General features: G+C 46.4%; 1 protein-coding gene across 6 annotated transcripts in view; it reads right to left on the bottom strand.

Moving 5' to 3' along the window:
- Nucleotides 1-21,933, bottom strand: part of PRRC2B (proline rich coiled-coil 2B) — a 68,445-nt gene that overhangs the window by 21,811 nt on the left and 24,701 nt on the right. For all 6 annotated transcript variants that reach the window (XR_012642070.1, XM_074973532.1, XM_074973530.1 and 3 more), the window contains exons 6-16: nucleotides 21,554-21,697; nucleotides 20,624-20,865; nucleotides 20,002-20,123; nucleotides 19,363-19,505; nucleotides 18,605-18,695; nucleotides 17,870-18,062; nucleotides 17,140-17,455; nucleotides 12,191-12,375; nucleotides 5,778-5,985; nucleotides 4,418-4,640; nucleotides 1,589-3,652 (exon numbers count right to left, since the gene is read on the bottom strand). Coding sequence is in view for 5 of the 6 variants with exons in the window: in XM_074973532.1 (XP_074829633.1) it covers nucleotides 1,589-3,652; nucleotides 4,418-4,640; nucleotides 5,778-5,985; nucleotides 12,191-12,375; nucleotides 17,140-17,455; nucleotides 17,870-18,062; nucleotides 18,605-18,695; nucleotides 19,363-19,505; nucleotides 20,002-20,123; nucleotides 20,624-20,865; nucleotides 21,554-21,697 (3,931 nt within the window). In the remaining variant the exon portion in view is untranslated. The remainder of the gene's footprint in view (nucleotides 1-1,588; nucleotides 3,653-4,417; nucleotides 4,641-5,777; nucleotides 5,986-12,190; nucleotides 12,376-17,139; nucleotides 17,456-17,869; nucleotides 18,063-18,604; nucleotides 18,696-19,362; nucleotides 19,506-20,001; nucleotides 20,124-20,623; nucleotides 20,866-21,553; nucleotides 21,698-21,933) is intronic.

Raw genomic sequence — 21,933 nt, 5'->3', positions numbered from 1 at the left:
AAGTTGAAGAGAAGAGGTGCAGAGGATTAGCAGCACGATAGGGAGAAAAAAAATCTGGTTTAAAAAGCAGCAATATTTAGCAGCACATCTGTCTCCCCCTCCCACTTTCCCTCACTTCTCTTTTTCACCTGGGTGAGTTCCCACCACACACCCAGTCCCTTTTCCTGGTATCTCAGCATAACCATTATTCTGTTATTATGGAGCAACTTGCTAATAATTAGCCGGGGGGAAAAAACAATCAAGTAGTGTCATCAAAGCATGAATTATCTACTTCAGGGGTTCTCAAACTGTGGGTTGGGACCGCAAAGTGGGTTGCGACCCCATTTTAATAGAGTCACCAGCGCTAGACTTGGTGGGGCCCAGGGCCAAAGCTGAAGTCGAAAGGCTAAAGCCCTGGGAGGCGGGGCTCAGGTTTCGCCTTTGGCCCTTCTGCCCGGGGTGGTGGGGCTCAAGCTTTGGCTTTGCCCAGGCCCCCTGGCCTGGAGTGGCAGGGCTCGGGTGGGCTCAGGCTTCAGTCCCCCCCGTCCTAGGGTCATGCAGTAATTTTAGTTGTCAGAAGGGAGTCACGGTGCAGTGAAGTTTGAGAACCGCTGGTCTACTTCAAAGCTTTAATTCCAATACAATGCATCTGTTCAATCTTCAGGAGGCCTATATTTCCAAAAGCTATTGCTAAGAAAAAGAGATCACATAGGAATTGCCAGTCTGGAGGTCTACCTGGTCCAGTATCCTGTCTCCAACAATGGCCACCACCAGATGTTTCAGAGGAAGGTGCAAGGAACCTCCTAATCCCCAGCAGAGTTTGGTTTAAACCCAAGTAAGTATTCACAGGAGTATTCTGACCAGCGGGTCCATACCATGCAGCACTCGTTTCTCTGAAAGGAGTGCTGCCTTCCATTCATCGCCAAGCAGCAACAATGGTTTTGAAAAAAGTCTATTCAAGCATGGCTAGACCCAGGAACTCCCCACACTGCACACAAGCCACAGCTACTGCAGTGCATCAAGAAAAGCTTTGAAGTAGAGAAATCTACTTAAATAAATGACATTTCACCTCTGCATTCCCATCAGGTTATTCCAGAGGAAACAAGCCTTCCCAACTTTCCACCACTGCCAGGCCATACCCCAGCTGGGATTCACTGGAGGAGGGTTGGAGAATTTGGAGTCTGTGACCAAGATGTCTCTGTTAACCCTCTAGCACTTGAATTGATGGGATGCACAAGCGTGATCTGCCGTTGCATTATAAGATTTAAAGAGGTTAAAGAAGGGTGGCAGCTCAGGCAGCACCAGCCATTACCAACCACTCTTCTGAAACAAAGACAAGCTTGAACTCCCACCACAAGTAGTGTTCTAGCAAAGGCATCAGAAGTGCAGCAGGCTCAAATGTATATACATGTTTGTGAAGCCAATGACCACCACACAGATGGATAACTGGTGCTAAAAGTCATCTGTGTGTGATGAAAGGAAGCACAGCCAACAGCCAACATCTCTGCATGAGTCAACCCCTTCTTGCCTGCAAGTCCAGTTTGCCACAGGGATATTTGCATGACACGCATGCACAGAGCACGTGTTGTACGTCAGACTTTGAGTTTACCTTTTGCTTTTCATTGGCATCCCATTCTGCTGGCTCTCAAACCGGGAAGCAGCTCCTCCACCGGCCCTTACCAATTGCTCCCCAAACCCTGCTGGTTCAGCCTTACGGCTCTGTCTGTCCACAAGGGGCCTCTGGCTTGAGAAACTCCTCTTTGCCAACTCTCTCTTCTCTCCCAAGCTGCCACTGGCAAGGCTGCCATCCAGCTGTGCTTCACTCTCCAAAACACCGTCACGCCTCTCCCGCCTCTCACTGAAGTCACTGCTTTCAGACGCTGTCTCCCACTCCTCATTGGCATGATCTGACGAGTTCTGATAGGACAGCTCAGGAGACCTCTGGCCAGAGACACCGTTCTTCTCCACCGTGGTCAGCTTGGGTCTCCCGGGCCACTGGCTGGGCAACAGGCTGGTTCCACCTTCCTCGGGGTTCCACTGGCCGACAGATTCTCTCTCTTGTCTCAGGCGCCTGAACCGGGGGGGCTTGTCTTGACGAGGGGGACGCCGCCTCCTGAATGGCCTGTTTTCTATGTTCTCTTGATCTGCAGTGTAATCCTCCTGGAACAAAGGCCTTCGGTTGTCAATGTGATTCTCCTCAAAACCCCTGCCAGTGAAGGAGTCCACATGCTTGTAAGAATCTTGGATATAGTCCCTGTCAGACTGTCGCCTGATCCCAAAAGTGTCTGATGAAGGGCAGTGGCTGTACTCCTGCCATGTGGTTCCCCCGCTTCTGCCCTGCCACTGGGAAGGCTCCTTTGCCATGAAGCCTCTTCGCCCGTACCCAGAGTTGCTCAGTCGTGGGGGCAGCGACCTCCCAAAGGCTCTCGGGGCCCTCACCTTGGCATCCAGGCTGCTGTGATCATCAGAGTAGATTTTATTGGACCGCCAAGAATCTTTGAAGTCTCCCGTCTTCAGGTCGCTCTCCTCCCTCTCTAGGAGAGAGCTTTCATTGCTGTTTTCAGAACCCCTCTGCCGGCGTCGCTTGGGGAGCTCCTCGTACTCAGAACCTTCACTATGTGTCTCGCTAGCAATCCTACGCCTGGGCTTGCCCCTCGGGAAGTCTTCCGGCTGATTGAACTCCCGCAGGCCCCGCCCTCTGCTGCTTCTTTGGTTGTTATAGACGCCCCTGCCACCAACGGCAGTGCCACGGCCTCGGAAAGTGAACTCTCTAAAGCCTCTGCCTCTCCCTCGGCCTTGGCCTCTCCCACCAAAGGCTTGCTCCTCATCGATAAAGATCCAGTTGTTTCTTTTTGTGGGAGGGAGGTCATTAGACTCTCTGGAAAGCTTATTCTCCCATGCCCTTTCAGTCTTCTCCTCCTCTTCCTCCTCCTCCTCTTCCTCCTGAGATTTCTCAGCATCTTGGGAGAAGCTGGCTTGGGAAGAACCCTTTTCATCCAGCAGGTAATGAGTGGAGTTTAGCAAGGTTGATGAATCTTCTGAATCATTCTCCACCTTATAGACAGGTGCTTTCTCTTTTGCTGGGTGGGAGATCTCTTCTCCTTCTAGTTTAATCTTCTCCTGCTCTTTCTCCTTCTCCTCAACCTTGAGGGCTTTCAGGACTGGTTTTTTAATTGGGCCGGATCTCCGGGTCCTCCCCATTTGCTCCTGGTGCTGATTGTTGGTGTTTCTGTTCTCAGGAGCCCAATCCGTCTCTTCAGCAGGTTGCTTGCTGGCAGCATCTTCTTTCTTCCATGGGTCAGCACTAAATGACTGCTCGTCCCTGGGCACTTCTTCATCCGCCTCTGCTGCAGCCTCCAAGGATTTCTGATCGTGGTTGATGTCCCAACCATTATACTCAGGTTTTTTATCGGCTTGTATAAAGTCAGACTCCAGGGGAGAACACCGTAAGCTTGCATGGCGGGTGCCAGAAATGCATGCATCCTGCACGGCCTCCTGGTGCTGAAACAAAAGATCCTGGCCTATTCTTTGAGAAGATATACTGCTGTCAAAGTCAGCTTGGGCCTTCTTGTCAAAAGTGTTTAAGTACTCCTCCCCTCTCTCCTCAAAGAGATCTCGCTGGGCATTTATGCCCTCTGACCTTCCAGATGAGGCAGAGTAAGAGCTGTCACTCCTGAAAAGGAACCAGAACAAAGTCAGTCAGTCAGTCAGTCAGTCAATGAGATTGAAGCACAGCTCCAGGTCCCCAGGCTGAACACAGTAAAAAATAAAGAAATAAATGCAGTTTAGTTTTCTACTTTAAATCATGACAGATCAAGCCTGTAAAATTCACTGCTGGGTTTATGGATCTGCCATGGCCCCAGTCTGCAATACCCGGTCAGACAGAGCTGATGAACAAAAGTAAGTGGTTTCTGCACAGAAAATAAAAACAAGGGAGGTATAGTCAGGAACTGAATGTGGATTCAGCCTCCAATCTTTGTAGTGATTTCAAAATTAGCAGCTTGATTCAGAGTCATCAGAGTGGTAAGGACCACTGATTAAAAAATGAAATAAAATAAAAGTGAGACACCCATGAGTTAGCCAGAATTTTTGACAGCTGTCTACATACGCAAAAACTGTTTCTCCCCACTGAGGCAGCTCCTGCAAAGCCTCAGGGCAGAAAGGTAAGGTGCAATGAGAATCAGTTAATGTCTCTTTAGTTTTTAAAGTTATAAAGTTTTGATTACACATACTGGATGTAATCTTCTTATATGCAAGAACTCAATGGTGTTTTAGTCTATCAATACACAGTACCAGCACTCAAGGGAACACAGGTAACCAAAAATACCTTCTCCTGCTCTTTGAAGAAGTCTTATGGGTAGACCCCAAACCCACTCTTCAAGGGAAGAGGAGCTTCCAGCACAGCGTGCATGGCAGAATGGCATGGTTTTGCCCTCACCTGGTATGCAGTCCCTCCACGCTCATGTTCTCAGTCTGTTTTTGATGTGGTAATGGGTACCCTTTGTTCTGCAGTGATGCGTAGCTTTCCTGGCCCCACACTGAGGCAGGGTCCATTGAGGCAGCTTTCCTTTCCTGCTGCATTGATGGCTGGCAGTTCTGCTCTTCAGACCTACAGCCACTCCCATTGATGGAGTCCTGCTGAATCATGGGCTTCATGATGCCTGAACAGAAGAAAGAATTCAAACCGTAACACTAGAGGCGCACAGCCAAGCAGAATTTTACAGCCTTAGGGCAGGTCATCTCGCCCTCCCTCCTGGATGGTAGATGAATGCACCCATGGAAACCTCCTTTTAAAAAGGAAAACTGAGATCAAGAGATATATAAAGAGGAAAGCAACTGCCTCAGAATGAAAGGGAAGCAAGGATCCTTAGGGCCGCTATTTAGAGCGGCTTTCATAACCAAGCCTAAGCATAGCAATACAGAACTTCACTGGCTTGGGAGCAAGGAGCAGAAAGAGGGGGTAAGAAATACAAAATAACCACACACATAAGGCACTGGTTTACTCATCGTACTGTTTACATGCCCATCTCTGGCAGATTAAATACAGGATTAACAAGTGTTAGGAGCATATAACCTGAGGCAAGACTTTTTGGCTTGTCCTACCTTTCTTTAGGAGATCTAATAAGGTTTTGTGAGTAAAACCATCTCCAGCCCACCGTTTCCTATCCTTCTCTACCACACCAGACCCTTCCCTTCCATTCCTGCGGGGGGGTCTCTCCCTGCTATGAAATGAGAGCCCCCAGGCAGCACATGACTACACGTGGGGGTATTCTTAGGCATTCCCTATCCCACCCCAAACTCCAAGTACACATCCTAGTGCTGCCCGTTCATCAGTCCCCTACCTCCCTTTTGACTCTTCCCAATCCATGGAGAGGGTCAACAACAGAAAGCAAGGATGAGAAGTCTAGGCCAAGGTAAGGTTGGTAATGCAGAAGACAGGATTTCAGGAAGGCAAAGCAAATTGGGATAGCTCCACCCTCTCCAAGGGTCCTAAATTGCATCTCAGTAGCCAAAAACCCACCCTCTTGTCTGGCACAGCACTCCTTTGTGGCCTGAAACCTTAGGAAAGTGATCAGTCCTCAAGGCATTATACACCTGGGGACTAGTCAGAACCCAAAACAACGTAGCTTGCTCTTTGCAATTAATTCTTCCAGGTTACTGAACGTAAAGGTCCCATCAACTCTCAGTCTCATGAATCCAAGTTCTAGGAAAAAGGCCACAGATATGGTCCGGAAACTGAGTCAGGATAGCATCAGAGAGTAAGAAAGCACAGAAAAAAAAAAACCCAACACCTTTACCTGAAGGATGAAGGGTCGAAGGGTAAAAATCCACAGGGGTGCGGCCCTGAGCCATACGAGGGTCCATGTAAGACGGCATCATCATCCAGCGAGGATCAAAGCCAAGCATCTGAGGGTGTGGCGGGTAGAATGTACGCTGAGGATGGGAATGGGACGGTGGAGGATAGACCTGCTGTTGCTGCCAGTGCTGCATCTTATACAGCTGCTCCTGCGTAGGCAGAAAAATGAGACAGGTTAGCACAGACCTCAAGCATTTGAATATAGCAGGCCATGAATCATGAGTGCATTTTCTTTGGCCTAGGCCAGCTTGCACACAAGCTTGCATTGTAAACTCAAAAGAACCAAAGAACGTAGCATCTTTCCGCTTTGGGTAGGAGCAATGACAGATGTGGGCAGTTCACTACCAGGTTTGATAGGGAGCAGCCTGTGCTTCTTTAGATGCACACGTCAGCTCACGCTGAATTGCTCTCTTCTTCTCACAAGTATTCCTGGTGCTGCTAGGTCAGAGCATTACATTTCACAGCAACACATTGGAGACACAGGAGATTTTTAACAGCATTTTCCTCTCAAACGTAATTTATTAATCTGGTTCAAATACTGTAGATGCTGCTTCTCACTGGAGGAAATTTGATCACTTGATATTTAGTGCACATAGATAATACTATTAATACTAAAACTTATTAACCAGAGAGATTACATTAAAAGGGAAATAAGTTCAGTTAAGAGAACATTAAAATCTTTTAGTATTTCCTTTGTATTATTCTGAGAGATGAAGCAACCATGAGGTCATCCCATTCTATTATCCTGACAGGGCAGGATACAATCCCCTGATAAAGGAACATAACAGATATTTATCTGATTTGACATATGATCTTAGCCAAAAGTCCAGATAGAAACTACACACAGAAGGAATTTTATATTCTGGGAAAAACCTTCAAAATGTAAAAAAAAAAAAAAAAAACAATTAAAACAAGTTATATTTATTCGTCAAACTTGACTCAATTTAAAAACAAAACCAAAAACTATAGTTACAAAATTTACCAGACACTGCAAATGTTTATTAAAAGGTCAACTCCCTTCTCCTCTCACTGAAGCCCTCATTGAAATCATCATGGAGTGTTTGTCACAGAATAAGAGTTTCCACTACAGCTTAGTATCCCAGAGCAAGATTACAACTTCCCTGCAGGATCCAGCATTAGGAGAAGAGAGGCTGGGAGGGACAACAACAAAAGCAACATGTATTTAAAGAGACAAATCTCTTTAATAATAAGCATCAGGAACATGGACACCAGCTAAGTAAGTGGTTTTTCTACAATGTGCTCTCAATTCCAAGTATGCTTAAGTGTGAAAGGCCTTTAAAAGATACCAAACACTACAATCTTCGGAATCTTTGCTTCTTGCTACTCAAATCATCAACAAGGAGAACATCAAAAGGAGCCTAACATTTCACTTAAACAGACTCCCTGATAACAAAGGCACTGAAGACTTCAGTTCATGTGTTCTAAACTAAATGACCAGTACCAGGCAACCCGAGTCAGGATAATGGACAACATGACCCATACCACAGCTGCAATAAAATCAGGCTGCATCAAAGACTTACATTTGAAAAGAGAGAACTTATTTCCCCTAGAAGCTAAGCCACTCCACCAACCTTACATGTAGGCCATTTCAGCAGCCGCATTTAGCCATTCTGTGGGATTCACACTGTACTTCACTAGCCACAACTAACACCATATGTGCTATGCATACGACTGAATTATCCACTATAAAGACAAAAGTACTTTGGAAATATTGTCTAAATGACAGAGATGGAACCTTCCAGGCTAGCCAGAGCATTCTATTTCCTCCATGGAGACAACCAGATGAGAAAGAAACAAGTCACAAAGCCCTAAAGTTCTGACCCTGACACAACACCATGGCAATAGGGAATCCCTTGCTCACCATTCAAATCTGTCACACTGCAGGAGAGAGATAAGGTGGGTGAGGTAATATCTTTTATCGGACCAACCTCTGTTAGCAAAAGAGAGAAGATTTGGAGTTACACAGAGCTCGTCTTCAGATCTGGGAAAGGTACTTAGTGCCACTGCAATGGAGTCAGCTTCTCGTTCCAGCTCACAGCATGAGCTGTGTATTGGGAGACTCTGCAGAAGGAATGAATCCTCTTCTTCCAGCCCATGAAGCAAAGCAAGGCTGCAGTAGCCACTGTGACTTCCATATAGCTAGGGAATGGAATGGTCTGGGAACCTACGTAGTCATGGCCCTGCTTTTAACATGACTGCACCTAAACACCCTTTGAACTCTGGTCTCATTCTTCATATTGTTTTTATAATTCAAAAAGGAGGCCAGCCAAATAGTTTAGGCCCAGGAGTTAGGCCCTGATTAAGGTTGTACTGAACCAAATACAAGCAGAAAAGACAGGATATTTTAAACAAAATAAAACAGGTGTTGGCATTTTAACAGCTATATATAAGTAAATTTGAGCAGTTATTGTGGTGATTTTCCATATGAATATTACCCCCCTAAGGGCTTGATCTTGAAAATATTTCCATCCATCTTTGGTCTTGTCTTCACTAATGCGTTCACTTCAAGTGCTGCTACTAATCTGACTCCCATCCGCAAACAAGAATCTCTAGCTAGAGTTAAGTGATGCTCTCTACACTCGAGCTAGCTAGCCTGTCAGGAGGTACAGGTGGAAGCTTGAGTGCTCGAGCTAGGAACACAGGGGGGACGCAGCTACTCTTTGCTGCATATCTGATCACTCTGTGTTGCTGTTTTGAGGTGTGGTTACTCTCACTTAAGTTAGGCTACCCAAGTGTAGATAACCTGAGCCAAATCTGCAGTGAAGGCAAGCCTGTAGGGCTTTATATTGCTGTCCATCACTATTGTACTGTATCCATCTGTTGTCTCTTGTCTTATACTTAGTCTGTAAGCCCCCTGGGGCAGGGACCGTCTTTGTGTTCTGTGGTTCGTACAGAGCCTAGCATAATGGGATCCAGTAATACAAATAATAAATAGGAGTAGTATTTGAGCACCTTCCATGTAAAATCAATAGCAACAGCGAAGTGCCCAGTGAACTTAAAGGAACCACCGGCACTTCTCCCTTTTCACAAAATAAAAACCTCTTCTTAGGGTACGAATTTTAAGATTGTATTAATTTCTTTTTTATTGCTGTTGGTAGGGGTTAGGGGCTGAAAAGAGTGTCAGTGCTGTGAACGATTCCTACCAGGAATAACGCTGACATCTGACTTCTATGGGGACCACCTATTGGAGGTAAGCAAAGTACTACACCCAGCATGAAGTGTTTGCAGGAGAAGCTGGTTGAGGTTTAAAAGCTGCTTTCTTCCCGCCTTAATGCGGAAGTAACCAAACAGGAAAGATGACTATTCTTAGCTTTACATTTATCTATTGCACTGGAATCTTGAAAAAAAAAAAATTAACAAAATAAAATTTATGGCAGCAGGTTGTATCCTCATTTTTGACTGCAACATCCCTAATGGAATAGCAAGTAGTACAAAGAGATGAGAACCACAAGTGAAACTAACCTATTTATACTAGCCACACAAAAGTTGAAAAATAAAGCAAGACTTCTAAAAAAAAATATTCTTCCAGTGGTAATAATTCAAGATTTATTGGTATGACAGGGAGGACATTTAGAAATATTGGATTTTGAGCTTGACAGCCTCCATTTTATATAAAGTAACCGTAGCAACCGTTAGTGCTGAATCTTTTGAGTCTCCAAAATACCTATCAACCACAATAATAATTATGGGGTAACATGGCACTGAAGAGTAATTATTAAAACCCCAAGCTAAACAACAGGGCTATATTAATTTAGTGATATAATTAGGCTTGGCAGAATTCAATTTTTATTTTTTAATAATTTTGATGGAAAAACATCAATGTTGATATTAAGCATTTTTTCAATTTTTATCAAATTAAATTTGCATAGTCACAAGAAATTATGAGGGCATCAGACAATTATTGAATGACAGCAGATGAGATTCAAAAAGTAAAAAGCTTTATAACTGTTAAAACACAAAATTGTCAACATAACGTTAAAATATCCTTAAGCTGGTTCTCAGTCATTTTTCTTACCTTTCCTACCTGTAAATTTCACATATTGTATATTTTCTTGCCAGTTTGTGTGTGTGTTGTGTATTTGTGTGCGTGTGTATGGTGAAATCAATTTTTATCGAGATTTACCAATAAAAAATATAATCCTTCCAAGCCCAGATATGATTAACCCTTTTTGTAACCACAGATGCTCCCCGTGAGACTGATGCACAAATGGCTACGCTGAGAAGGATTACAACAAACACCTAATCATACCAAGCCTGGATGCATTCTTGTAGTGCTGCTCACACAGAAGTGGCTAGCGACAGCTATAAAGGAGAGGTGGGGAAATCATAGTTATAGAGCAATCCAGGCTGGGCAGGGCACTGATGAACATTCTGTAATGAAATAAAAACTTAAAACCAACTACACGCTTAAAATTCAAACAAATAAGGTTCACTGAAGGAGCCAATACAGGACAAAAGGGATGGGGGCGGAGTAATAGAAGGCAGGTAGCAGGCAAGCTGAAAACACCATCTTTACACAGAACAGGGAGGAGGTGGACTGAGACACATTCCAGTTCCACACCCCTGAAACCCATTTGAGGCAGGGCATAATCACCTGCCAACCAAAGATGCAACAGTGGGCTCTTCTAGTAGGCAGACAGCTGACCACACCCTCCAGAACAAGGGTACAGAGCGAGGGACCCTCAGTAGATGTACTGCATACTAGAGTCCAAGTCTACTCAGAAAATGAACCTATTGCACAAGGGTCTGCCCCCCCTGCAGCCTCCTTTATTTCCCCTTCCATGCATGCCTGGGCCTGTTAGCACCCACCCATTCCCTAGGGAGCGGAGATATCGCTGACATACATCTTGGTTAGTGGGAGTTAGGGGAGATGTTCACAAAAGGCCTGATCCAGCAAAGTGCTAAGCACACTTTGATCCCACTGGAGGCAATGGAAGCCAAGGGTGAAAAGCACCATGCTGGATCAGGCCCACAGTGGCAGCACTGCATGGATACGAGAAGACCCCACTGCTGCACCTTTAATTTTGGCCATGGGAAGAGGAACCCACCCCTGTATATTTGATTCAGATGATCCTGGCAATAATCTTACAACCCAGAGCTCCGTTTTAAAAACTACATAACCCTAAATTGATACTGCCAGGAGGCAACAAGACAAATTTAGCATACAAGCCAACACTTCACACATCACTGTATAGTACTATTATTTAAAGTGGATGGCAGAGACGAAGGGGCAAATCCTGCTCTCCCACCCATTGCTTCCACAACCACAGAAGCCTGTAGATGTAGGACTGGAAAACATGTCTTACAGTGAAAGCCTCAAGGAGCTCATTTTATTTAGGTTTCAGAGTGGTAGCTGTGTTACTCTGTATCAGCAAAAACAACAAGGAGTCCTTGTGGCACCTTAGAGACTAACACATTTACTTGGGCATAAGCTTTCGTGGGCTAGAACCCACTTCATCAGATGCATGGAGTGGAAAATACAGGAGCAGGTATAAATACATGAAAAGATGGGAGCTGCCTTACCAAGTGTGTGGTCAGTCTAACGAGACAATTCAATTAACAGCAGAATACCGAGGGAGGAAAAATAATTTTTGTGGTGGTAATGAGAGTGGCCCATTTCAAACAGTTGACAAGAAGGTGTGAGTAACAGTAGGGGGAAATTAGGTTTAGGTTTTGTAATGACCTGTTTAGTTTAACAAAGAGAAGGTTACGGGGTGACTTGATCACAGACTGTAGTACCTACACGAGGAACAAAAATTTCATAATAATGGGCTCTTCAATCTAGCAGATAAAGGTCTAAAATATCCAATGGCTGGAAGTTGAAGCTAGGCTCATTCAACTAGAAATAAGGCTTAATTTATTTATTTTTAAACAGTGAGGGTAATTAACCACTGGAACAATTTTCCAAGGGTTGTGATGGATTCTCCATCATTGGAAATTTCACATTAAGACTAAACAGGAAAAGTCCCATGGACTGCAGGATGTCATACTAGAACTAGATGATCACAATGGTCTCTTCCAGCCTTATAATCTCAGAAGCTACAAACAAGGGCATGAAAGATGTGTGCAGTCCACACAGAAAGTCTATGTCTCCAAGTACAGCTCCGTAGGGGATTCTTGTGTCCAAGCATGCTGCAGAGCAGAGCTGGGAGGAAGATTCCTGTTTCCCACCCCTTGGACCTCCCTAGCACAAAGCCTGATTACTTGGTGCTGAGCATAAGATTTGGCCCCAAATAAACAACAATATTTGATGAGGGTGTGCAGTGGGGGGGGGGGGGGGGAGGAGTGTGTGTGTGTGTTGATGGGGGAAGGAGGAGCTCTCAGACCTCTTACCTGTTGCTGCTGCTGCCTCTGGAATCTTGGAGGAAGTGATTTCTGGTATTTGTTGAACTCTTGTGCTGGGGATGTGACTTCTCTAATTTCCTCCTCACTGCTGCTTTGGGCAGCTACTGTTGTGACTGTGGTTTCCTCTTCTAGATAACCAACAGAGACATCCTGTGCATGAAATTCAGAAGTAGCTGGGGGGGATGAAAACAAGATTCGATTCAGTTCTGCTGCCCACAAGAATAGCCCACATTATAAAGCAGCTAGCTTAGGCTACCTGTGAGAACACTGCACATACACTGTGATTGTATTACACAGGTGAACTCGCCATTCCACTCTCATTATTATGCTCTACCATATGTACAGTATTTCAGCTGCTATCTTCCTTAGACTGCCCTAAAGATCATTCCATTTTCTTTGCTCTGCCCACACATCCATCCTACCGAGACCTTCCAATGCTACATTATCCTTCTGACCAAGGAGAAATGAACAATAATCCATTTTGAGCCCAATGCCACGCCTTATATTGGCCACAAGGGTCATTTTAATGACAAGGCGCTTGCCCTCTGCCCTTATGATTCAAATACACTTTTTAGAACTTTTTAACCCTTGGTGGAGCAAGAGGCAGAGCTCTCGAGCACAGATCTCCTGCAGGACGCACAGGACACTGCCATTAATCATCCAGTTGGCCTTTCCACATTAACTAAATGAGGAGTCAATGCTGACGCTGGGAGTCAAGATCCCCTATTCCGTGCATTAATTTTTATGCAGGAGATTATAACCCCTTCATCATTATTTAAGTTACACTAGCAACCAGAGGCCCCTGTCACAACAGAGCCCCACTACACGCACACACAGCAAGTGCCCACACTGCCCCAAAAAGCGTATGTGCTAAGGCCCCAATCCTACACATACACTGAACTCAATGACCCCACTCTCAAGTTACTGATGCACATAAGTGATTTCAGGACTGGGTCCTAAATTAACACAAGGAAAAAGCAGTTACTCACCTTCTCGTAACTGTTGTTCTTCGAGATGTGTTGTTTATGTCCATTCCAACCAGGTGTGCACGCGCTGCATGCACGACAGCTGGAAGATTTTTCCCCTAACAGTATCCGTAGGGTCGGCCTGGGCGCCCCCAGGGGTTGCAACCTTCATGAAGCTCAATATAGTGCCCAGCTGAGCCGACCCCCCTTCAGTTCCTTCTTGCTGGCTACTCCGACAGCAGGGCAGGTATTGGAATGGACATGAACAACACATCTTGAAGAACAACAGTTACGAGAAGGTGAATAACGGTTTTTTCTTCTTCGAGTGCTTGCTCATGTCAATTTCAATCAGGTGACTCTCAAGCCTAAGTTACGGAGGTGGGGTCGGAGTTGTTCACTGATTGGAGCACTGCTCTACTAAAGGCCACGTCATCTCTGGCCTGCTGGGTAATCGCATAATGCGCGATGAAAGTGAGTATGGAGGACCATGTCGCTGCTCTGCATATTTCCTGGGTGGGAATCTGTGCCAGAAACGCTGCTGGAGAAGCCTGTGCCCTGGTGGAGTGCACAATGAGCAGAGGGACGGGCACCTCTGCCAGTTTGTAACACTCTCGGATGCAGGACGTGATCCACGAGGAAATCTGCTGAGAAGAGACAGGAAGACCTTTCATTCTGTCTGCCACAGCCACAAAAAGTAGGATGGACTTTCAGAACGGCTCTGCAGACATCCAACGTGTGAAGCCTCTGCTCCCTGCCGCTTGAGTGCAGCTTCGGACAGAACACCAGGAGGAAGATGTCCTGGTTCATGTGGAAATGGGAGACAAACTTCAGGAGAAAAGCCGGGTGGGGCCTGAGCTGAACCTTGTTCTTATAGAACACTGTGTAAGAAGGCTCTGATGTTAGGGCCCTGAGCTTAGACACCCTCCTGGCTGAAGTTATCGCTACCAGAAACAGCACCTTGTAGAGAGGGAGAGCAGGGAGCATGTCGCAGTTCAAAGGGCAGTCTCATGAGTCTGGAAAGGACCAGGTTGAGATCCCAGGCCAGGACCGGCTGTCAAACTAGCCAATATAGCCCGTTGAGACCTTTGAGGAAACGGCTGACCATAGGGTTGGCGAAGACCAACCGGCCCTCTGTACCTGGATGGAAGGCAGAGATGGCGGCCAAGTGAACCCTTATTGATGACATGGACAGTCCCTGCTTCTTGAGATGGAGAAGGTAGCCCGATTTGAGTGGAATAGAGGCGAGGACGAATGATGCTGTGCTGACCAGATTGAGAATCTCTTCCACTTGAAAAGATAAGTAGTCCTGGTGGACGGTTTCCTACTGCCAAGGAGGACTTGTCTAACAGGGTCCGAGCAGGAAAGCTCCACCAGGTTTAGCCACGGAGCTTCCACGCTGTGAGGTGCAACAACTTGAGGTTCGGGTGCTGGAGACAGCCGTGATCCTAAGTTATCAAGTCCAGGAAGAGCGGCAAAGTGACTGGGGCTTCCACAGACATGTCCAGGAGCAATGTGTACCAGTGTTGCTGGGGCCAGGGTGGGGCTATCAATATTACCACCACTCGATCCCTCCGTATCTTGAGGAGCACCTTGTGAACGAAAAGGGTAGGCTGGAACGCGTATAGGAGAGCCCTGGAGCAGCCCTTGATCAGCCAGTTGTCGAGGTACAGGAACACCTGTACCCGGCACCTGCACAGAAACGCTGCCACGACTGCCATGCATTTGGTAAATACTCGAGGCACCGCTGACAGGCCGAACGGGAGGACTGAACTGGAAGTGGTTGTTGTCCACAACAAACCTAAGGTATTTTCTGTGGGACTGTGTGACTGCTATATGAAAGTACACATCTTTCAAGTCGAGGGCGGCATACCAGTCCCCTGAATCCAAGGAAGGGATGATGGAGGCCAAGGAGACCATGCTGAACTTGAGTTTCTTCATGAACTTGTTGAAATCTCGCAGATCTAGGATGGGCCTGTGCCTGCCTTTGGCTTTTGGTATTAGGAAATACCGGGAATAGAAGCCCTTGCCCATCTGTGCCTGAGGAACCTCTTTCACTGCCCACAGCGAGAGGAGCGATTGCACCTCCTGTATGAGGAGTTGCTCCTGAGAAGGGTCCTGGAGACGGACAGGGAAGGAGGGTGGAAGGGCAGAGATCGTCGACATCAGTGAGGCTGCCGGATGGGTCCCCTGCAGCAGTGCGGAGGGCGTGTGGGGAGGCCCAAAGGACACCAAGGCCACCGAAGCCAGTCTGGAATCTTGGCTCAGGGGATAGGCCCAGGGTGTCCAGAAGGGCCACTGAGGAGTCTGACACTGTCCCGGCCCCTGTGCTGGGTAGGGCTGTCGGTCATGGTGGGAGCGGGATCTTCTACTCCTACTGGAGCGTGATGACTCCACTTCCAACTCCGAGGTCTCCAACTGTGAAGACCAAGGATGAGCGGAGCCACTCAGCACCGGCGAGCAATGCCAACTGGGGGACCGGAGTGACTTCCCCTCACCGCCACTTGCCCACAGAGTGGATTGGGCCAGGAACTGGTGCCAGCGACCTCTCCCGCCTTGCAGGGGAAGGTGGCACTGTCAGTACCACTGTCTGATGCCACCTCAAACACTTCGGATATAGAGAGAAGGTGTAGGTCCTCGTGGTGGCGGACTGGCGAGTGGTGTGGGTCCAGACTCAACTGGACCCCTCCTGGGGCAGGAGTTGATGGAGGCCCCACCGATTGGACGCCTGATGTGGGCTTGCTGGCCACCTGGTCTTTAGACCTGGTCGGGGAACGCCCTCTATCAGACCTTCTTTCTTTTATGGGGCACCAGGGAATGAGACCGGTGCCTGACTGATGCCTGGGACCTGTGCATGGAGCCGTGGTGATGCCGAGGGTCCTTAGAGGAGAGGAAGCACCCCCAAAGGAAACTTATGAGAGAAAACTATCTATACTAACTAAACTACTACTGAATCTAACTACACACACACGCGCACACACGATACTGCGAAGCACGCGCTTGCCGAGGCAAGAGCAATGGGGAGTTCCAGCTAGCCATCACAGGCAATAAGGAACTGAAGAGGGGTCAGGTCGGGTGGGCAATATACTGAGCACCATGAGGGCACAACTCCAGGGGACACCCAGGCTGACCCTACTGATACAGCGAGGGGAATGCACACCTGATTGGAATTGACATGAACAAGCACTCAAAGAAGAATTATTTGTATTGTGGGAATAAAACGAAAAGAAACGAGACTAAGACCCAACACTTCATATAAACAAAAAATAAGAGTCTGCTAGCTGAGCGAGTTCAGACTGCTGCATTACTGCTTTAGCGCAGGTACATACGCAGCATCCCCTTGTCGAGAGCCAAGCAGCACAGTCCCACTGCTTTTCATGTGTATTTAAGGACCTACTTAAGTGTCACTGGTTGCATCAAATCTCATCTTAAATTAATTTGTTTCAAATTAAGCTCTGAAAAAGCATACCACCCAAATTCAAACAGTTTTTCTAAACATTTCCTGCAGTATTTGCACCCTAAATATTGCAGTGTTGTATTAAAGCATGAAAACCTGAAAGCAAAATTGACTATATAAACAAAAATGGAATTTGAAACTTTGTTCTCATCTAAATTGAGAGACAAGTAAATAGAGGGCATAATAAGTAAATCAGACTGTAAAAATTCTGTCTAACCAAGTAAGGTGTTGTTTGCAACTTTGATAAGGAAATTGGGGTAGTAGGGTTTTTTGTCTTTTTAATACAGTTTTTAAATCAACTGTGTCCCTTTAAAGGGGGCCCTAGGTTATTGTCCCAAAATAAATGTTCTTTAGAAAACTAGAAAAAATGGATCCCATGTGAGGTGACTCAAAGCAGTCTACAACCACTTTCTTTGCCCACCCAGTGCACGTAGTTACATCCTTGCCTGGCTAAAAGGGGTCAATTATGATAATATAAAAGCAACTTTTATGAAGCAAGGTAAGTAACATTTCCCTACCTCTACGGAACGTATGACCATTCTCCTGAGTCACCTTCTTTTCCACACTTGGGGGTTTCAGATCTTCATTCTCCACATGTTTCTGGGTCTCTCCTGTTTTCTGAGCCAGTTTGCATTTCTGATCCAGCTGCTTGAGTTTGGCAGCACAGGCAGCCAGGCGTTCCTCTCTGGCTCGTCGTTCTTCCTCCTCACGTCGCCTCCTGGCTCGCTCGACAGCTTCCGAGATCTCAGAGTGGACAAACTTCTGTCTCAGGGGAACTTTTTCTTCTTTATCCTCCAAGGACTGCTGTCTGAGAATACATCCCAGTGGGGGCTTCTGCCAAAGGAAGGAATACCCCACTGAGCATCATCTGAAAACACTAGCCTCATGCAGCTTGACCTTTTTAATCCCACACAAGGTACAACCCCGCCACTCCACCTACAGAGAGCTTCTTAGCTGAGAGTATGTCCATGATCCCACTTGGTTCAGTCTTAAATTTGGTTCAGCCCAAATGATTAGGAGCAGAGTTGGTAGGCTCAAAAAAATATCCTCTCCCAGTCTTCCGGGCAGTTCTGATGTTATGATTAGCTGCTCAATAACTACTCATGCTTTACTCAGATTTCATTTTGTCACAATGGGTACTTCGAGCTAGACTGCTGTTGGTACCATTCAACATTGCTTCTGAAGCAGAGTAATTTGTTACATCAAGCGTCCTGTCAGCACAAGCCAATCTGTGCAAGGTCAACATACCTGATATTCTGATGCAGGGGTCCAGCCATTCAGCTTCCTTGAAGGCTGCTGGGGGCCTTGCACCTTGAGGACTGACCGAGACAAACCAACTGGGTCACCCCAGTTCTTTCCTTCCTCCAGGGTGTGTTTAATATCTGCACTGTCTGCAGAGCTCAGGGACAGCTGTCGCTGCCTTCTGGGGTCCCAGCTGTTCCTGTTGTATAAATGCCATTGATATTACCATTTCCAAATAAGCTCAGAAAACATTTTCAACTCATTCAAGTCATAAAGAAGGCTTGTTATAGAAGCTACAATACAATGGAAAGCGGGACTAGAGACTCTAACAACAAAAATACTTGACATGTATATTAGGCTTTTCATCCATAGATCTCAGAACACTTTGTAAAGATGTGTAAATATTATCGCCACCATTTTACAGATGGAAGAAATGAGGTACACAAAGATGAAGTAACTTGCCCAAGGTCACAAGGCTGGTCAATGGTATAACAAGGAACAGAACACAGGTCTCCTGGGACCCAGTCACATGCCATATCTATGCCACAAAGCTGTTTCAATGTAGATTTTGAAAAGTGGAATCCATGAGGTTATACCATAAGTTTGGGGGGGGGGGGGGTAAGCCTTTGCTCTTGATGATTAGAACAAATTTTAAGTAGCTCATGATAATTTTTACACATTGAAACAGAAACCAGAGGTATGAATGCAGCATCAATGGAATCTCAGACAGACACCTCTTACCATTTCTGTCTTCCATCTTTAAGAGCTTCTTCCTCTTCCTCATCTTCGCTAAACTTCAGTTTCTCGGAGTAATCCACTTCATCATGTATGCCTATGGTGGCGGGAGTGAAGAAAGGATACATCAAAGGAAAGAAAGAGGGCCCTATAACAAACTGAAAAGCATCTTGAGCTGCACCACTCTTTAGGCATAAACCAGACACAATTTAGAAAAACAGTGTCCAAGCACAGCACCATTATTAGGACTACTGAAAACAAGCACCGTAGGTATTGACCCCACATCTCCACAGCAGGGCAGATTTCAGAAGACTGGTAGCATGCATTACAGACAGGAAGGAAGCAAACTGAGATGAAGCATCCTGTGCATGAAATCATACATAGCTAGACTTCAGCTGCATGCACTGAGATGATGGGACTCTCAGGATTTGGGGCAAACTTTGACTCAGTCTCTTCCCAGAAGGGAAGATCACCTCCAGCTTCTCCCTTTCTGTTACATGGCGTTATCAAGCTTGTGAATCCTCAGATCCAGTTCCTTGGGTACAGCATGATGGGAGGACCTGAAGGATCTATTGAACCATTATTTACACCACTAGTAGCTGCCAGATTGCATAGAACACTCTCCTCTTTTGTGTGGAGGGCGGGGGAGCACGGGAATGAGCTACCAGAATAGTGTCTTTGGGGATGGAGGGGTTAGCAATTCATTCTCTTCACTCCATGGGTGGTTACCGCTTGCTTGACGCAAGAGGATAATGGCACTTTACCTGCCCAACCATCATCTGCATCAGTGTCAAGTTCATCCAGCTCCTTCAAGTTTTCTGCATTGATAATGGTGGGCCGGGGAGCCCGCTCTCCTTGCTGCCGAACTGGACGAGCTGGGCGAGATACCCCAGGTCTATTCTCTTTTCTATATGGTGAGACAAAAAGAGATTGCTGTTAAAAGAGAAGGGTGGAAAGGGCAGGGAATCTATGTGCCTTCAGTTTATAACAATGCACCAGGTTAAGCTACACTGTGTGTTGCATGCTTACGCAGCGAGCCTACAAACAACTATTATTGCCCTTTAAATACTCCCTCCCCTGCCCTCATTGTTTATTATGGAGCCTCCAATAGCCCCTCCCTGAAGCCTATAGGTCACAGACACCATCCTTATGACCTAGAATTGGACAGGATTCCTTTTGAGGTTCTTCTGCTCCTTGAACAATGTGCAGGACTCCCTCAGCTTCCTGCCTTTGTAACACTCCCAGACCCTGCTGCAGAGGAAGCAAAACACTGAGGCTTTATGTGAAGCCAGGCATACAGCTTTATCCACCAGGGTGGCTCATTCATAAGATTCTTGCAAAAGATAAGGAACTTATCCTATATTAATTTTCCTCTGCAAGTTAGTCAGTTCTGGAGGCCTTACCCATCTTGGTCATTCATCTGGTATTGTCTGAAAGGGACACGGGGCTCAAGCCGAAGCTGAGGAAGGGGGTAAGACCCACGGTCCAGTGATCCAGGGACCTCAGATGACTGCTGTGGACACATCTGAAACAGAACAATGATAAACATTGTGGTTTTAATGTGCCAAGAAAAAAAAAATCCAAACTATATTACAAGGGCCTTTTAGTGCTGGGGTTGGGAAGGGAGGGAGAACGTTTCAGATTTATCTGATTGGCAGGCTTGGTGTCATCTTGGACACCATTCTTTATGGTGCCAGTTGAGAGGTAATGAGGCTTTTCAGCGGGCACAGACATTTCTTTCTGAATGGAGGGGATCAGCGTTGCATTACTGTTAGCTACTGAGGACAAATGGCAGAGAAATCTACAAGATGGGAATGGAAAGACCAATAAGGGAAGAGATCTCAGCTGTCCCAGAGCAATACCTGGGAGGGGAGGGTCTGGAAATTTAGTGTCTCTGCTAGCAGAGTCAGACATAACATTTCCCCCCCTCACACACTATTAATTCCTTTAGGTGGGAACGGTGACACCCTACAATCAGGGAGAAACAGACGTGCATACAGAGCTTGTGGGAGCGGAGGGACTCACAAAAGCAGGTAGCATGTCATGGTACGTAGGCGGATGATACGCATTTCCCATGAACTGCGAAGCCCCTTTACGGATAGGCTGAGCCGGGCGGAGAGAGGGCTCCTTAGAATCGCTGGCACTCGCTGAGGAGGGGGCTCCATCTCCTGCGCTAGAGGTCTTGCTGCCCGGCTCAGGAGGGGAGGCGGTCAGAGATGTGGCAGAGGTAATGTTCCTCCCACCGCCCTCCCTCCAACTTGTGACATCTGAAAATGAAATAATACATGTGTGAGAGTGTGTGGGGGCACACGTAGACAGTCATCAAGCAAAGCGTTTCCAGACCCAGAATAACCTGGTGGCTTCGTAATTAAAGTCAGAGGAGAGAAAGAAGAAATCAATGAAAAATGTACAGACATTTCATAGAAGAGACTGGTACCATCGACTGTTACTAAGGAATTGCCACAGCAGTGGCTGTGCAAGCTTACACATGCACCTAGCTGTCAATGCGCCCCAATAATGACCTACAACATCTCTGCTATCCCAATAGTGGGTATTTCCTATCAAAAGTACTGCTACAGTTACGTGATAGTTTGTGCTAGGGACAAATGTTCATTAGGGAACAGAACTGATACAACCAAACATATTTCATTTGCATCCCACTGCCCAACATAACCGTCTTCCCTCACACAAAGAGCAATTTTAAAGTCATTATTAGGCAGATGACAGTAAATATTCAGCTGCCTGTCCTGCAGAACTCAGGTACCCAATTTCAGCCCCAAGATTCTGTCCTTATTTGCTGAGCCAAGCAGACCATAGAGGCTTGTAGGACTGACAGACAACATGGAAGAGGAAGCATTTGAAACTACTGCAGACTGGCCTGAAGGCCATTTCTCCAAAGTGATCTAAAGGGTTGTGGCTGGCTGGCAGGAAAGCAATATGCTGACATTAACTTACTCTGGGGGCGGAGGCTTGGTCCTGGCCCATACGACAGATCTAAGGCGCCCTTTTCTTTGCCAACCTTGTCCTGCTCGCCAGCTGCTTTCAGCGTCGGAAATTCCTCGGGAGAGAAGGATAACAGTCGGCTTGAGGCCCTTGAACCTGTCAAGGAAATAAGAGCACAACTCAGATAGAACAAGGCTTTTCTGCCCTGCAACAGCCCTGCCTCGTTTGTGATCACCTAGGAACCAACCATAGCACAAAAACGTTTCTCAAGAAAATCTCGGTTTCTAGCACAAACACAAATTATTGCCTGTCTCAGCATTTGCTAACTAGTTAATGACATGCCTGGCTGTGGCTAACATGACAACACACGTCCATACTGAAGTACCTAGCCA

The sequence above is a fragment of the Natator depressus genome, chromosome 16 (genome assembly GCF_965152275.1).
Source record: "Natator depressus isolate rNatDep1 chromosome 16, rNatDep2.hap1, whole genome shotgun sequence".
NCBI classification, from domain to species: domain Eukaryota; kingdom Metazoa; phylum Chordata; order Testudines; family Cheloniidae; genus Natator; species Natator depressus.
This window is presented reverse-complemented; position numbering and strand designations above follow the sequence as displayed.